Source organism: Falco naumanni, chromosome 5 (genome assembly GCF_017639655.2).
Source record: "Falco naumanni isolate bFalNau1 chromosome 5, bFalNau1.pat, whole genome shotgun sequence".
NCBI lineage: Eukaryota > Metazoa > Chordata > Aves > Falconiformes > Falconidae > Falco > Falco naumanni.
Genome location: NC_054058.1, coordinates 45,495,786 through 45,513,890, shown reverse-complemented (window position 1 = coordinate 45,513,890; position 18,105 = coordinate 45,495,786). Strand labels below are relative to the sequence as shown.

At 50.1% G+C, this 18,105-nt stretch overlaps 1 protein-coding gene and 1 long non-coding RNA gene across 2 annotated transcripts in view; one reads left to right on the top strand and one right to left on the bottom strand.

Annotated features, from left to right (window-relative positions):
- Window positions 1-308: 308 nt before the first annotated feature.
- On the bottom strand, window positions 309-2,989 carry LOC121089631. The gene is made up of 2 exons (XR_005828292.1): window positions 2,665-2,989; window positions 309-557 (listed from the first exon to the last, which is right to left on the bottom strand). It is a non-coding gene; the product is annotated as an uncharacterized LOC121089631 (long non-coding RNA).
- A 1,664-nt stretch (window positions 2,990-4,653) lies between these two features.
- Window positions 4,654-18,105, top strand: part of NTN4 (netrin 4) — a 51,076-nt gene continuing 37,624 nt past the window's right edge. The window contains 3 exon segments of the mRNA XM_040596357.1: window positions 4,654-4,719; window positions 8,289-8,500; window positions 8,502-8,819. Coding sequence (XP_040452291.1) covers window positions 4,668-4,719; window positions 8,289-8,500; window positions 8,502-8,819 — 582 coding nt within the window. The 5' untranslated portion in view covers window positions 4,654-4,667.

The window sequence follows — 18,105 nt, the reverse complement described above, 5'->3', positions numbered from 1 at the left end:
TGCAAAATACCTAGCTCCAAAAAGTCGATCACTGGGTACAGGGAAAAGTTAAGGGCACTTTGGTTCCTTCATTTTCTGCAGTTGTCTGTAGGGTGATGCTTTATATCAGAACTCAGCTTTAACAGGAACTTTAAAAAGGAAATACAAAACTTTAATCAGTAATTATAACTCTGGCTCATCTTTTATTTTCATACAGAAAACTTAGGAGTCAATCTGTTTCAAAACATGACGAGTCAGTATTTTCATCGATCATTTGATGACAGTTGGAAGATTTTCAGTGATTTGCAAGAAATGGAGAAACACAAGACTTAACAATGGGTTTTAATAAAAAATGTTAAAGATGCGGCACCAAAGAGACAAGAGGGAAGTGGCTTCAGACTCCATCCAAAATCCATAGATCAGATGCTGACTTCCATTGACTTCAGTGGACTTTGAATAAAGAGCATATTTTTTCTTGAAACAAACAAATTTTTATTCCTTTCAATAAAGCTTTTTTAACACGTTTAGATGTGCATGTGGTACATCAACCTCTGTTCATGGCTGGAGGAATGGATCATCTGAAAACAGCAACAGCCACCAGATCTGTTTCAGCCAAATTTTCTTTAAAGTCAAAAGGACTGCTAATCCAGTAGACCCCTTGTAGAAACAGTAGCATCACCATTTCCAACACAGTAGGGCAAAGGACCAGTACCATATCACTTACCTCTATCACCTAGACATTTTATGTTGGTCACCCAAAACACTGGGAAAAGGTAAACCAGGTCAAGTAAAAATGATGTGGAGTAAGCCATAGCTGCCACGGGGAAGGGCTCTGTACAGGAGCATGGTGATGGCTCTTTCTTGCGTAACACAACACGCTCTGCACCAGTGCAAGGAGGGCATCCTTTTGGCCCCGTCTCTCCCACCAGCAACTTACTGCTGAGCCATGCATGAGATACATCCAGTCCTGCCCAGAGGACATCTGAAAGGGCCCCTTAATGAAAAATCACTAACAAACTAAAAGTGAGCATCTCTAGAGCTAAAGCACGTAGGTAATTGTTCTACTGGAATTGTTGCCCTGTGGTTAGGCTGCTTGGTGGAGAGCACTCCAGTCCAGCCTCTCATCTTCCCACCGAGGTGCAGTGCTCCGTTTGGGTATCACCTCCGTTCCCCACACAGAGCCGAGTGGGCCATGCCCAGTCCGTGGGGCAGCAGTGAGTCACGGGCAGGTGCAAGACGGCACATGTGACACCACGTAAAATAGTCAGACATGTCTGAAGGACCGCGCTGGCCCCAAGGGCCTCCTGTTAAACTGTAACAGGAGTTCTGCATACTTAGACAGATGCCAATAGAGAAAATAGTGATCTTTGAACAAACCTCTAGTTAAAAAGTAAATCTGATCTTTTGGATTTTCGAGTTTTTTATGACAAAAGTCTAAGTCAGGCGGCTCTGACTGAGTGGTAGGTGAGGTATTCCTCCCGTGGTTTTTGTTCTAAAATTAGCTTCACACACTGGCTTGAAAATTTTAATCCAGGTTCATCCCTACCCTTGGCAGGGAGCTTGGGGGAAGAAATTTGCAGAGGGTCCTCTGTCATCACCCAGTTCAAGGGCCAGGATTTCACTCTGACAGAAAAGGCCAAAGGGCTTCTGCTACCTCTCTCCAGGGATGGCATCATGCCCTTGGGCACCTCTGCCAAAGCAGCAGGCTCTGCTTCTTCCCCCAGGTTACCTCCTTGGGCCTGCCACCCCTGCTTATTCCCCTCTAGCTTACTGGGACACATATATTCAGGGAACATCATCACTTTTCAAGAACTTCTTAAGTGTAATCAAGAAATACAAACACCAGACAAAAACAGGTGATCTTCATGTTTCTGGGCCTGTCTGTCTACTTGGCTACCTACAACGACTTTGCAGGAATGACAGCTGGAAACATCTTTTGCTCATCCTTAACCAGCAGTACAGCGTGAACCCAAAAAGCCTATGATCCTGAAGAAAATCTGGGGAGAGGTAAACACTTTCCTTCTCTTAACTACATGTTTTTCTCCTTTGGCACCTCAAGAGGCAACACTGACAGACAAAGAAAATAAAACTGGGCTGAAACATCTCTGTGCGCTTCCCACAACCTGCTGAACTCCCACCAGCCCTGTGAGGCAGCAAGCAGCGACACCTGCCCTGGGAAGATGCCCATAGCTTGTGGCCATACACAGTTCTGCAGGGGCTATTCAGTGAGCCACCGTCTTGGGTGCATTCATGGATGAGTGTTTGTGCAGGTCCCATGGGGCAACCAAGAGCCAGGAAGGGGGTGTTGGGAGGATCTGAGCTGCCTGTGGCCAGAGTTGCAGACTATGTGGCCTCCAACAAGTAAAACAAATTCATCTAGGAAGAGCAAACAGGTTTTATAAGGTTGCAGAGCTGCTAGGCAGAAAGAAAGAGTAACTCCATTATTTGGCTTATGTGGATCACGGCATGCGAGCCGTCAGCACCTTGAAAGAGCAGGCTTATGCTACCAAGGGGAAGGCAGTTCATGAGCTCTCTCAAATTTTCAGATACTCAAGCTGGCTTTGGGATGTCCTACCTGGGGTTATCTGGAAATTGCCCTTCATTGTCCCCAGTTTTCTATGCCATGGATCTGTTTCAGCAATATCAGACCTCCTGCCCCTGCCATTGCTGTGGGCACGTCCTTACCACATGTTCTTTCGCTCTTCTGTCCCTGTGATTCCATGCCCACAGTGTAGCCTCTCTCCTTCCATTTTCCCTTGCTGGCCACTGCTCTTCTCTCTCCTTTCGAGCCTGGTATCACTCTCCCTCTCCAGACACTGATACCGTCATCCATCTCTCTCAAGATTTTGTTCTGCAGTTTTTCAGTCCAGATCACCTCTTTCCCTGCTGTCCCAGGGGTTTCCCCAGAGCCACCCTCTGACCCAGTCAGCCCTGTCGTCTCCTTCCAAGACAATTACTCCTTCTGTTCATGGACTTCAGCCTGCCCTATGCTCCTAACACCAAATGGGTTGGCACAGCAGTGTGCTCAGGTCCACCCAGAGTTATCACCCTAGGGCAGACTTATTACCGGGCAGTTTTGACGTAGGAGGAACTATGAGCGATGAGTTACAACGGAGATAAATTCCTCGCCTGTGGCTTGCACTTTCCCTTTCCCAGCCCTGCATGATGTGACTGCTGCGACCTGGCTTTAACAGCACAACCCCCCGTGTGATTCCTCAGCAGCCCATCACCCTTTTGCAAGATGTGAGGCAGACACCCTCCAGAACATCCTTTTCCTCCATGGCCACTGCTGTGAGAAGGCTCCAAAGTGTGGGTGCAGCCCCCATCATGGCGAGGACAAACCTCTGAGTAGCTCACAAGTGGCCATGGGGGCTTGACGGCTGCCCGGGGGCTGGAATTCCCTGTCTAGATGTGCCTTTCTGGAGGGCAGAGAAAATGACAGTGGCAATGCAAGCAAAATGCTTCTTGATGGTATGTAAGTCAGCACTGAAAAATTAGAAAGATGACCAAGATCAACGTACCTGTACCTTTTAAGGTATAGATATAGAGACAGCACCGCCCCGTGAGCCAGATGTTTGACTGCTGTCAGTAGATTATGGACTAAATAGTTTTCAGGGAGCATTTTGGTGACGATATAACCCTGAGCAGCCCTGAATGCATGGCATTTTTGAAATCCATTGCAGAAAGCAGCACGGTGGTCTTAAGATACCATCATACTGGTTTTTTAAACCGAGTCGTTCTTAAGTTATCCAAGTTCAAAGTGCAGAGAAAGAAGTACTAAACATTTTGTAAGGCTTGCAACACTCTCACTTCCCAGGTTAGATTCAGGTGAGTAAAAAAAGCAACCACTCAGAAGCGCTTAGCCCTTGCTTTCCTAACGTCCCTCTGCTGAGAACTGAAAAGGTAACGGGCTGGCCGCAAAAAATAGCTGTAGCTGTGTCTTTTCCGGTTTTCAGAGCCCAAAACTCCTGCTGAGGTACGGTGACCCGACCAGACCGTGTGGGACTTGGGGGCTCTGGAACCTGTGAGCTAAGCCACAGACCGCCAAGTCCTGCCAACAGGGAAAACTTCTCATGCATACGTGGCTCCACCGGTCGGTCCTTCAGGTGCCAGGACCGGGCCAAAAAAAGTCTCCAAAGCCCGTAGCAACTCGGTCTGCGGTGGCTCTTGTGAGAGGGAGCCGGGCCGCGGGGAGGCTGCGCTTCACGGCCGCGCTCGCCCCGCTCCGCCCCGACAGCGCGCCGGGCTCTGCACCCGGCGCCTCCCGGGGCTGGTGCGGGACAGGCCCCTGCCCCGGGGCGCGGGTCCCTCTCCCGGGCACCGGCCCGCCCGCCTCGGGCTGCCGAGCGGAGCCGCTCGGGCGGCAGGCGGGGCGGGGGGCACCCTGCGCTGCAGTACCGCGCCTGGCCGCGCACCGGCAACCGCCCCCCGCGGCGGGGCTGCGGCGGCGGGGAGGGCAGAGCGGCTGCGCGGCGGGGCGGGGCGCGGGGCGGGCGGCGGCGGGGCGCTGCGCGGCGGGCGGCGGGCGGCGGGGCGGCGCGGTGCGCGGCGGGCGGCGGGGCGGTGCGCGGCGGGCGGCGGGGCGGTGCGCGCCCGCCCGCCGGTGCCGCGCGGGGCGCTGATGCCGCGCGGGGCCGGTCGCGCCGCGGGGCGGCGGGGCGCGCAGGGCGGGCGGCGGGCGCTCGGCCATGGGGCGCGGGATGTGGCTGGCGCTGCTGCTGGGCGCCGCCGCCGCTGCAGGTGGGTCGCGACCGTCCGGCGCTCGGCGTCTTCCGTCCTCCGCAGGCGTACGAGGTAGATACGGGGCCGTACGTGCGTGTGTACGCGTGTGTGTACATACACGTGCGTGCATGTATATCCGCGCGTGTGCACGCACACGGGTGTGTGCGGGTACATAGGCGCGCGCACGCATCGGGTGTCACACACGCGTGTACGCGCCGCATACGCACGCGTATGTCCGTGTGTGCACGTATCTGTACACACGCGCGTATGCATGTACCTACGCATATATGTCCGTGCGTGCCGTGTGTGCCCGTGTCCGTGCGTGCTGTGTGCGTAGGTGCGCGCGTACGCGCGTGGAAGGGCAGGAGCACGGGAACGGGCCGGGGCGGCGCCGCAGACAAAGAGGGGTCCGGGCGCGCGGCGCGGCGCGGGGCCGGGGGGGCGGCGGGGCCGGGCGGGCTCGGCCCGGGGGCTGCGCTTGGGGCAGCCGGGAGGCGACACGGGAGCGGGGCCCGGCCGCGGAGCGGCTGCGGGGGGCAGCCGCGGGACGCGGAGGGTGGGCGCTGCCCGCTCCGCAGGCGCTCCGGGACGGCGGTGCCCGAGCCGTCGGGGCGCGGAGGCGGCAGGCGGGCCGGGCGGGGCAGGGCGAGGCGGGCAGGGTTTTCAAAGCCCCTTCCCGCAGCACAGACAGTTTGCGCTCAGATCTGCCCGCTGCGGGGTCCTGCCGCTCCGCGGCAGAGACAACTGGGCATAAACAGTTTGCATAACGCTTCCTCGGCTGGTTGCGAGCCGAGTGCCAGTTTTCTTCTTTGAAAAGAAAAAAACGAACCCAGATGGGAAATAAACATTTAATCAGGCACAAGATACAAATGAAACATCACAAGGCAAGTGTTGCTAAAATGCTTAAGCAGGAAGCATATGATTTTCCATGGATGTTTTACAGGTGAGTCATGGCATTCGCTTCGTGCTCTCGTTACTGAAGATCCCAGTCGGGTGGCATGTACAGTGTGTAGAATGGGAGTATTTAGTTGGGCAGACTCATTAAGCACAAGTAAGGAAAAGCACCTTTTCCTGGGCTGTAGCAGAGCAGTCATGAACTTGTGGCTGGTGGCGTGGAAATCTTTATGCTCTCATTTGTCCTTTTACTGAATTCCTGTGGCAGCCAGCATTACGCTAGAAAGCTGTCACTTTTCATAACATGCGGTACTCTGCATCTGTCAGGCAACTCTTTCCCATTCAAGTGAAAACAAACACCCTCTCAAAGGGGGTTTCCTCACCCCCCTTCCTGCCCCTGTCTGTGTGCCAGCGGCATTTCTCAAATCCTGCTGAAGCCAAGGTCCCTGGCCCCAGGTAAGAGAAGGACCCTCTGTGCCTGGCCTGAAGACAACTGCAGTCAGTGGCTGTGTGTGACCGGGGCTGGAGCATACCAGGAGCTGGGAGCAATTGAATACTCTCAGCTCCCAGAGTCTCACACGAAAATTTGGTAGCCAACCCCTCCTGGCTGGCCTCAGGAAGAGCTTTGCCCCCCACCCAGGGACAGCTACACCGAGCCCTGCCACCACCTGTCACCAGGGAACCCCCTGCTGAGCAGGTCCTCCACTGCCTCCCCCGGGGTGGCAATCAGTGGTGTGCAAAAACCAAAAGGACTTGACGACCGCAAAAAATAATATTGACCTGTCTTGGGCTGCTGACAGGGCTCACTGTTCTTCTTACCTCTTCCCAAATCTGCTTTGCAACCCCGCAACTGACAGAACCGCAGTAAATGTTCATCTGCTTGTTTAGCGGCTAACTGTGCTGTGTTACACGTAGCCAAAGAATCCAGGAAAGCTGCCAAAGATATAAATTAGACCAACTTGTGGCAAGCCTAACTGATAATATGATAATAACACTTACTTACCTACCCCTCAGGAGAGCTGTGTAGGTTAGTTAATGTTTATACAACGCTTTGAAAAGGATGTTCAGGAGATGTAAGTGATATTACATTAATTTTACAGTCACGTTTGTTTACTTTTCTAGAGTAAACGTATTCTGCACAGTTAATGTAGATCATCTCAGGTGTGGTTTTACAAGGTCTCCATAGGAAGCTAACTTGACTGAGCATTTCTTGTTCACTAAAAATTTTGCAAGACAGTTTAGCTGGTGAAATCCAGAGGCTGGATTCAGAGGTGCTATGTAATGGGTCCGCAAGCAGTGGTCCACATCTGTTCTGAATAATCGATATAGAAAACCTGTATAGACCTTTAGTGGTAGAAATATTTTCTTTACAGGGGGTTTCTTGAGGAGCAGAAGGAGTGGGGAATGCTGTCAGGCTCTGAAGGGTTAGCCTCTGCTAGTGTGTAATATAGCTTAATTGCAACTATGACACTGTAGACAAAAGCTGAATAAACTCCAAATAAAGGACTTATTGGATGCTAGACTGAAACGACCTTTGGACATAACAGAGGTGCCAAGAAGAAGCCAAAATAATTGGTGCACAAAGCTGACTATGTGTGATTGGCCAGGTGATAAAGGCGACATTATGTACCTCAGATGGTTTGGCCTGCCCACATCCAAGTCATCAAACCTTTATTTTTCTTTTTGTGTTAGACAATTATGGTCGATCAAATACAGCCTTGACCTACTGTTACATTTATTAATAAAGACGTGGAGAGCCCCTAATCAAACATTCCTGCACCAGGAGGGTTACATTGCAGATGGTTTCACACCAAACCCCATGGTGATTTTTTTTTTCTTTGACACTTTAACTGTGGATTTTTTAATCAACAAGGCTTCCAGAGAAACTTGAACAAAAACCACAGAGCCTCAGCTATGAGGCAGCTTGCCAGCATAATTTCGACGAAGGATTATTTATTTCCCGACACACCCCCCCCTTACACACATCAGTGACAGCCTTCCCAAACTTCAGTGATGCTTCAATTCAACCATGACCTCGGCAGCAGTTTGGGACTGTGGGGAGAACTGGCATAGGGATGAAGGGGTGGGAAAGGGGTAAAGGTTTGAGGTTATCAGTGTCAGGAGATACTCCTACCAGCTCTTGCACCCTGACACCCAATCTGCTGCATGGTGAGCTGGGGTGCAGCCATGCTGTGCCCCACAGCCGTCTCCTGGCCTCCCACCAGCATGCTGCCTTGGCTACCCCAGCGTTGCTGGCAGCCCGTCTTTCTTGAGCTTTTCTCCCCTTCCCCTGTACCACCTGGATCCCAATGAAGGCCTTGGAGCAAGGGTGGCACGGTCACAGTCACTGCCTGTGAAACCTCAGTGCTGCTCTGGGTCCCTCGGGGTGGGAGGGTGAGGTGGAGGCATCTGTCCTGCCTGCTGACTGCTCTGCTCTGCAACTCTTGGTAGGGATTTTCCCAAATGCAAGGAAGCCCTGAGGGTTTTTTGGTTTGTTTTGCTGTTGTAGACACACTGAGCTCCATGGAGGGGAGAGCTGAGCAGCGGTTCCACGCTGTCCCTCAGCCCCTCCGGGGCTTGGCAGGTACCGTCAGCATGTGGTCTTGGCAGGGGCAGTGTCCCTGAGAAGTGCGCCATGGGGCGTATCTGCTTCCGACAGCGTGGGGTGTCATCCCCTGCTCTCTGCCTTGCAGGTCTGGGCAGCGTGGTGGGAGCGGTCAGCCCCTGCGAAAAGGCCTGCAACCCTCGGATGGGCAACCTGGCACACGGGCGGGAGCTGCGGACGGAGACAGCCTGTGGGCGCCATGCCACCGAGCCTTTCTGCGCCTATGCCGAGGATGCCCAGCGCCGCTGCAAGCGTCCCACCTGCGGCCGGTGCAGCAGGGCCCACGCGGGGCTGGCCCACCCCCCCCGCCGCCATGGCCGACTCCCCCTTCCGCCTGCCCCGCACCTGGTGGCAGGCGGCCCAGGACGCCCCCCGCGAGACCATCCGGCTGGACCTGGAAGCTGCCTTCTACTTCACTCACTTGATTGTGGTCTTCAAGTCGCCCAGGCCGGCCGCCATGGTGCTGGAGCGCTCCCAGGACTTCGGCGAGACGTGGAAGCCTTACAAATACTTTGCTGCTAACTGCTCGGCCACCTTCGGGCTGGAGGATGATGTGAGGCAGAGAGGAGCCATTTGCACTTCCAGATATTCAAGTCCCTTCCCATGCACCGGAGGAGAGGTAGGTCTGCCTGGGTCGGGAAGAGAAAGCCCTTGCTCCAGCCCCCTTTCCTTCTGCAATCTCCACTCTGGCATTTACCCACCTTATTTTACTGCACTGTCATCCCTTGTCATCGAATTTATTTCGATGAATTAGCACAATTGATTCCTAGGTAATGTAGGCACTGCCCTGCCCCTCACTTTGCTGAGCTCCTAATTCCTGTCTTTTCCAAAACCTCCTGTCCCCTCACCCAGTGAAACCCCACACACAACTGCAAATGAGGCAGATGATGCTGATTCCTCAGGAAAGCCAAAGGGAGCATTGCCCTTAATGGTCTTCTCAAGATCTTGCAGTCTTGTGGTTTTGGGGGGATGCAAATCAGTCTGATTTGGACCAAAATGCAAGTATGTTAAGATTAATGGTCACCAGATTAATTTTTAATAATGACCGCCTTCACTGAGAAGTAACTGTGCAACCAGTCAAAACAGCTGCTGACCACATTCAGTTATGGTTCCCATAAACCAGAGTAGCCAGGTAATTAACAAGCTTAGACCTCATCTTTCTTTTTGTCTTTTTTTTTTTTTTTTTATGCACACTTATTGTCATGTGAAAAGATCTTGAAAAAAAGAAGAAAGACATTACATTCGCTAAGAGGAAAAATATATGTGAAAAAATGCAATTATTTTCAATATCAGAAACAGCAGATAGTAAGTCATGCATTTGGAGGTGCTAACAATAACACTGTTCCCTTTGGTGCCTAAGCCTGTCCTGCAGTGCTGGAGAATCTCCCTTGGGTGCCACAGCCGTGGGGTTGTCCTCCCTCCAGTGTCCCCACTCGTGGGGACATGTCCCCAAGTGACCAGCTCTGGACTTTTAGAGGCTGCTCCCTCTAGTGGCCTAATTTAATGAGCTTGTCTGAAAGTTTAATCAAACTTTAAAATTCCCCTCTAACATAACACAGAGCAGGGAGCAAATCTGATTAGTGAATCGGGGGTTCCGTTATATCATGGTAGTTTCTTCTGAGAACTGGTTTTGAGGTGCAAGCCCGGTCCTTGGAGACCAGCATTCATGTCTGAGAAAAATCACCTGTTCAGACCCCTTTGCAATCATTTGGGGTCACCTCTAGCCATGCTCTGGCTAGGAAGCCACCTTGCAGAAATACTGAAAGCTGTTTGCTCACCAAAGTGTGTCTCTTAGCTGCATCTCGGCTAGGAGAAGCTGCTCTGTGCTCTTGTCAGCTCTGAAACAAGGATCTCCAGACCTGCCAGACAGACCCAGGATAGTTATTTCATTAGCAAAAGGTTTAAATCAGATGGCTGGTGACAGAATGTGCTATCTTCCTCTCTTCTCCTGCCTCCCTTTTCTTGTGCCCCCAAAAAGCTGCCTGAACTTCCTTTCACAGTGAAGCACTTAAAAGGGCTTGTGAGAAAGATGGAGAAAGACTTCTCAGCAGGGCCTGTTCTGACAGGACAAGAGATGACGGTTTTAAACTGAAATTGGTTTAGGCTGGATATAAGGAAGACTTTTTTTACTATGAGGGTGGTGAGACACAGGAACAGGTTGTGCAGAGAAGCTGTGGATGCCCCATCCCTGGAGTGTTCAAGGCCAGGCCGGATGGGGCTTTGAGCAAACTGATCTAGTGGGAGATGTCCTTGCCTATGGCAGGGGGTTGGACTAGGTGGTCTTTAAATGTCCCTTCCAACCCAAACCATTCTGTGGTTCTGAACTGGGGCTCACTACAAAGTGGGACCTAAAAAAGAAAGGCTGCATGTACCCCACTGGGAATTTTCCAGGCCCTCAGCACTACTGCCAGCCTCTGCGTCCCAACACCAACAGCTATGCCAGCCTGTGACACAGGCCAGGGACTGAAATCTGTAGCTCTCAGGCCAGCCAGTGGGACATGTCTGGGGTACTCTGACTTGCATGCTCCTTTTTCAGCTTCCCCAGGGAGCATTCTCAGGGACAGCAAATCCAGGGCATCACTCAGGGCAGTACTTGCTTCGTTTGTGCTGGGCCCCACATAGCTAGCACCCCAGTGCAGTTTTCAGTGTGGTCACCCCAGTCATGTACCTGCACACCAGGATGGGGGCTGCACCCAGCAAGAACCTGCGCAAATCCCAGCTTCGGGCTGGCTCCTCTACGGGTTGGTGCAATGCATGAGGGAGAATGATCAGCATCTTGTGTGTAGAAACCAATGCCTATCTCAAAAAGAAAAGGGATTTGTTGGTGTTTGATGCATCTGCAGTTGCATGCTGGAAAAACAGGGTATTTACCTAGCTTGCTCCTGTGGGATCTCTTCTTTTGGCATTGCTTTAGCCTGTGTTATTGCAAAGAAGCTATAAAAGTCAAGAGCATGTAATTATGCCGGGTTTTAAACAAATGTTGAGTCCAAGGCGCTGGAGCTTAGAGGATTTTATTTGAGTGGCACACTGCAGTTCCCTGCACTTAAACACCACTTTTTACCTGCAACGTAATAACAGCAGCTGTCTGGTGACCAGATGGCAAGCTGGATGCTTAGCAAATATGACATTTAATTTATTACAGGGAGCTACATTCCAGCAATTCTTGTAACTGCCAATAGCAACATGTATCTCACCTAAAGAAACATCGGAGTTTTGTGTTCTGTTTGGAGTTGTGTTGTGCTTTACTCCCACTTCTGGTAGCACTTTATTTCAGACACATGGAAACAGTAATTTCACTTGAAACAGTGGCTTCAAATACGCAGTCATCTGAAATGTCCAGGTCTGAAGGGCAGTACTTAATTGCAGTTCAGTTGCCAGGGTGTTTTTTTAAACCACAAACATAAATTCTGCAACTGCAACTGGACTACGTTTTAAACTTCGTAGAGTTTTTTAACTGAGTTCTAACTACTGTAACTCGTGATTCAAACTTGTATCACACCATCTGTGTAGCACTTTCTTCCACTTCAAACATTTCAATGCCACATGTGCATTTCCTGGCACAGAATCAGGATTTTGCAGGACTGTGAGGTCTCTGGGTGCTGCTGGAAGCTGGGTCACTGCTGCCCATCCCCTTGGATGAGCAATTTGCCTCAGGGGAGGCCTCGGGAGATGTCGGCTCACCCTAAATGACACTGGAGCTTGGCACAGCCCTGTGTAGCTGGTTGGGCTGGTGGTTTCTGACTTTAGCCCCCTGCAAAGAGCAGGCAGTGCTGATCCGCCTGCATGTCTGCCGATGGTTACGGTGCCTGCGAGCCCTGTTTCAAGGCAGTAGCATGCAGAAGCCCATAGTACTCACTCAGGGGCTTACAGCCTCTTTTTAATAAATCACCTGTATTAATTTGGAGCAAAGCTGTATCCGCTCCAGTTTTCATTGAAAAGAAAGGTCAGGTTTTTTTCCATTTCTTCTGCCCTCGTTATCAGGAGTCATTCCTTAGATGCCTAGTTCAACTCCTGCGACAAAAATCCTCCCTCATCACAGTTTGCCATGATGTTGATCTTGAGGAGATTTATGATAGCACAGAAAGCACTGCCAGGCCTCTGGGTTCATTTCAAAGGTTCAGAGCTCAGGGCTGGTGGAGAAATCAGAGATGCTGAAATGGCTCTGGGAGATGCCTTTCATCTTTCTTCTGTAGTCGAGCAGCTCTGGGCTTCCCTTTGTGGTGGTGGGACTGGGGTGGTGGAGAGCATTGGGAGAGCAATCTGTGCTCAGAGGGTAGGACTGTGGCTGTGGTCACCCAAGCTGGATGCCACCACAGCGGTGGGAGCCAGAAGAGGTAATGTCACATGCTATGTGTGGCACTTGACAGGTCTACTGGTGGGTCGGGTCACCTAGAGAGGGACTTGGCAGGTCTCTGCTCTTCTTTGCTACCTATGACTGATGCTGCAAAACCACAAGGTGTGGGTATCCTCTGCTTTGGATGCATCTGAGTCTTTCACACAGAAGCAGGCATGAACTGGAGGATCAACAGCTCAGGGGTGGGATTAGGAAGGAAAGGACAGAGGTTGAAGGCTGCATGGCACAGTACTGATGTCAGGAACACTACACTGATGCCCCAGGTTTGGCCTTAAAGGCTTTCTTCGTGGAAGTAAGCATGAGTTCATGGGTCAGCTCAGAGACTTTGCAAAGCTGAGCCCCATGCCGGAGCAGCCTGGTTGTAATCTGGCCTCATGCAAAGAAGAATCACCACCACTTTCAGCAGCCAGGAAAGCAATGACTTCTCTGCAAGGATCCAAGAGCCAAACAAAACTACTGAGCCCCTCCTCAGCAGGGAACAGAGGAAAAGGGCAGATTGCCTCCTGCCCTGGCATCCCCCAGGCACTCACTGCATCCTGCTCAGAAATCCACCCACAGGCTGGCACTGCTTTCAGAAGCACTTACTGTTCAACACCATCATGGGGTCCGTCCAGTAGTATGGGTGAAGGAGAAGCAGGAAGGAGGAGGAAACCTCAATACAACCAACCCAGGTTTCCATCAAGCTTCAAGCATCTGCCAGTTTGAGGGGTCAGATTTGCAACACTGTGAAGGGGGCAAGAAACTCCTCCCCTATCAAGGAATAATTTCAGATCAGCTGCATGCAGAGGGGCCACTAAAGACTTTCCCCATGTTTAATTTAGTAAATTCATTTTTTTCACAGCAGCAGTTTATTTATCATAGGCAGAAACCTTTAAATGCTGGCCTTATGTCATCAGTGTTTTGACAGAAAGGCTAGGGCCAAATTTTAGCCTGGATTATACAAGTGTGCTACATATTCAGAGTATTTCCACAGTTTTACAGGGTGTAACCCTTCAGCCACATTATTGCAAGGGAAATCAGAACTGGATTCACCAGCCAAACATAATCTGATCTAAGTAAACAAGATGCAGAAAGAAACTTAGTTTCATGCTCAGACAGGAATGCCAATTTTATTAGTATGCATAAAAGGCTATCTTCCCTCCCATGGTTCAGATCATATTAATTTTTCTTCTTTTACACCCTAATCTTAAAATTATCCTTGGCCTGAGATCACTGTTAAGGGCTCATCAACAAGGGGCCCTCAGCAGATGTTAATTCTTTAACTGTGAGCGAGAGTGACTGTCCACTCTGCAATGCAATTATCTCATTCACTTTACATTCCCATCTGTGGTCAATTCAGATTAGCTCGCCTGAGTGTCCCCATTTAGACAAGCTCCAGGATAAAAGGACTTACTGAAGCAGAGTCTCCTTGACAAGATTTTAGTAAATTACTAACTTATTTGAGTGTTCATCTATTCAGAATACTGCTAATAAATCACTTGGAGACCTCAGCTATTGTTGCTGCTTGCTGCTAATAGGAGAGGCGTATTTGCAGTTTGACTATATTCCAGCAACAAATTCTAACGTGCTTTTAACTTTTGAAACATCACATACCACTGGTTTACTGTAGGGTGTGTGTCTTACTGAGCATTTTATTGATCTCTTGTGCCTTCTGTAGCAGAAAAACCTTCAAATGTTTTGCCTTGCGCTGTTACTGCATGCAGCCTACCTCTGTTCCTTAAGGATTTGGACACCAGTCCTACTGATTCTACCTGAAATGAGCTGTGTAGAGAAGTAAATTGTGTCCTGCTACTCAAAACTTTGGCCCTGATACACAGTGAGAGGAACTGCAACACTTGCTGACACAAACAGGAGTTAAAGATGCTTGGTATTCTTTATTTTGGAGCCCTAATTTTGGGTTGTAGAAACACTCTGTTGCAGCCTAGAAGCTTTTACCCATTCTTTTGCCTGTCTTTTAGGCCTGAATAAGCTTGGGTTTTAAGCTTATCATTGTTGTCCTTAAATGAAGCTGCATCTTCAATGCTCTCATCTCATGGGTCATGAGAGATTTGAGTTGTCACTTGCAGGACTTGGGACTCCACAAAGAACCTGGGCAAATGCAAGAATAACCTCAAAGCAGCCTGGGACATCAGCCCATTACAAGGCTGCAAATGGCTTTTTTAATCATCCTGTGCCACTGATGTCTGCACAGACAGAAAACAAAGGCCCAATTTGATGAGAAGGAAAGAGGGATCCTGGCTGGTGTTCAGCAGTGCTCAGGACACGTGAGGACATGGGTAGGGAAATATGTTTTCACGTCCCATCTCTACACTTTGTAGACGTGCTTTTTGTAGGAAAAAAAACCCAACCTTTAACAGCATCTTCCTTATCATTCTGTCTTTGGAAAAGCAGGAATAGTTGAGCTCTGCACAGAAATGCCACGTGCAAAGGAGAGTCTGTTCAGCTAGGGGCCAGGGGTGATGGCCAGCCCCAGCCCAGCTCTTTGCATTATATCAGTGAGTCTAGCAAGACATGGGGGCATTATTTCATAAGCACAAGAATAATGATGATTTCTAGGGGAACAGGTAATGAGACAAAGTAAACAAAGTCAGGCTGCAGTCAATGAAATTATGTAGGAACCTAGAAATCCCAGGCTGCGGCAGCTGCCTATTCAGTGCAGGGTGGCTGGGGAGGGTTTGTGAGAGTCAAGCAGGACGTGTGCCTGCCACCCAGTGTGGCATGGGGCTCCCTGCTCACGGCAGCAATTGCAGCGACAGCACACCAGCAGGATGCTGTCCCCCACCAGCTGACGGCTGTGGGGAGGTGTATCTCTTGGCTTGGCCCCCAAGCTTTCCCTCCTGGCAGGGAAGCCCGTCTTCCCAAGCCCTGCGTAGGGTTTCCACTGCCTTTAGCATAGCGGGCCGGAGGGTGGGAACCTTTAAATAAGGGGGCAGCAAAAAGAGGATTCAGGGAAAAAGGTGAAACCTGAACTTAGGTTTTACCTGTGCCTGGGAGGACAGGAGCTGAGAGCAGCTCTGGGTACATGTGGAGACAAACCTTTGGTCTCCAGGGAATTTTACCATAAAAGATACTTTCTCTCTAGAGTTCAGGCACCGTCAGGGCTGAGCGACACAACTGCTGTTTTCTGGGCACCGGCACTTGCTTTTTAAGCTTTCCATACATGGAGTACCAGGAATGAGACCGCCAGATCTCTGGGTCAGGTTGTGACAGATACCTCCCCCTCTCTCATGGGCAGTCCTGGAGGAATGAGTTGTCCTTTTGCCAGACCTCCCAGGTGTTCTGCATCTCTGGAGCACCAGCATGGCCGAGGAGCGAGATGCTCCTCCAACTTGCCCAGTGAGCGTCTGCATGATTCTCCCCATTGCAGCTAGCGCACAGGAAGGTCTCATTGTCTCCTTTTCTCTCTGGCGTTCCCAGTGCTTTTGGCACTTGGAGGTTGGCCCTCCGCTTGAATTGCAGCCGCCTCTGGGATGGAGCACAGCCAGTGTTTAACAGTGCGTATCGGCAGTCCCCCGTTTAGAACGGCAAGTTTCTAACAACTGCGGATCAGGGCTTCTGGATCGGCCTCCAATTATGGCTAAAACAAATTATTCCTCGGAGGGAGCTTGACCAGTCTGTGAAAAGGGGTATATTGTAGGCTGCCAACAGCAGGAGGGAGTGGGTCCCAGGGCTGCAGGAGACCCTTTCCAAACTTCTTATGTAGGAAGTGAAGAGCACTGTACCCACATGAAACGAGGAATTTGGGTAGGCAGAATTTAATTCTCTAAACTGGCATCTGGCCTCGTTAGCAGGGCTATTGCTTCCCTTGAGAAAAGTGCCACAGGATTTTAGCAGTGCAGCCAGAGTCTCTCTTCAGGCACTGCACCCCACTGCTTCATTTCACAGTTCATTTTTGTCATGGAGAGAGGACTGGCTCACTTATTCAGCTCCAGTTCACTGGCTGGAAAGTGGGGCTGCCATGTTTCTCTTTGGGAATCCTGGATACAACTGGTTACAGGGGAAACGTGTAACCTAAAGCAGTGAATTGACACATCTCAGAAGTTTTGGATCAAAAGCTCATGGGGACTTAATCTGAGATTAATCATCACACACAATGGGCGTTGGCATGAGATATCCGGTCTACCACTGTTCAAAATCCTACGCAAATTGAAGTCCTCAAATTCTCCCTGGGCAACATTTCCAGGAAGAAAAGAAGTTAATGTCCAAAACCAAACTTACTAGACACATGCCATGACTCTCTGTCACCAGTCTCCCCACAGCATCCCTCATTGCTGTGGTCAAAATCTATAGCCATGAGTTGAAAGATGGGTGCCATTTCTCATGACCTTTTTGACAGTGCATATTTGCATGTATTTCAGACAGGTGTTCTTTTTCCTAAAATTAAGCGTAGGTCACGGTAACTGGATGGTTTAAGCAGCCGGTTCTATAGACACAAAGCCTTTTCATTATAGAGAAGAGCAACTGAAAAAGATTCATGAAATCAGGTTACTCTGAGGCTGAAAGAAATCCCCTTGATCCTTAGTACTATTGCAGTTACTGAAACACTAACCTGCTGCTTTGCAGGCTTTTGCAGTGGTGCGTCGCACTCAGAAGCTGTTGAAGGGGTTATTCTGCAGTTCTGGGGAGTGAGCCAGCTTTTCTCACAGCCCTGCCTGTGAACAAACAAGTCCAGTTCTTTGTTTGGCTCTTTGGAGGTAGCTCCAGGTTTTCTTGGTCTTCCATATGCACAACAGGTACTGCTGGCAGGCCAAGGCTGAGAACATAAATCTTTGTGGGGATAGGGAAAGGAGGGGAATTGCTGGAGGGAAGAGTATTTAAATACCATCTTTCTTACTGGCGGGTCAAAGGACTTTTTCATATGATCAACTGAAATATGCTGTTTCATTTTCCTATGCAGGATAGTGCAGCCTTGGAAACGGTGATTCTGAAGCTGAGGAAAAAGCAAAAATTATTTTCCTTGATAGTGCATAGCTGATGATATCATGCATCTGGAGGGTTTTGTGAGCCAAGAAACTGAGTGTTTCTATCTGATGAGTGAAAGTAGTGATTAGGCAAAATAAACCCATTGTGGAATAAACTGCCAATTCTTGGAGAAGCACTGTTAACTGGAGGTGAAAAAATCCAAACCTTCTGAGCTGTTTTGAGCTGTTTTGAGCTGTTTTGAGCTGGAGAGAGATTTTTCTGGTAAGACTGTTACTTCTGTGATCATTGTCTGCATGAAGACAGGTGTGACCTAGCAGTGTTTCATTTTTGTCTAAGGAGATTGTGTGGCAGGGTGTTGAGGGGAAGAGAAGATGACTCTCATCTGATTGATTATTGCTAGAGATGTCAAGGATCATGGAGAAATCCCAAGGTGCTTGCTTAGCTCTCCTTGTGCCTTTCACAGCCCCACACCAGCCAGCTGCTGCAGCTGAGTAGGAGCTCTTCCCAATACAGCTTCTCACTTTTGAGAATGGCAGAAGAATGCCTTGAATTTCCAAAAAGATAAAAATTGCCTTGGTATAAATTAATTTGGCAAGGCCCCCACAAGGGCCAGTTAATTGAAATACCT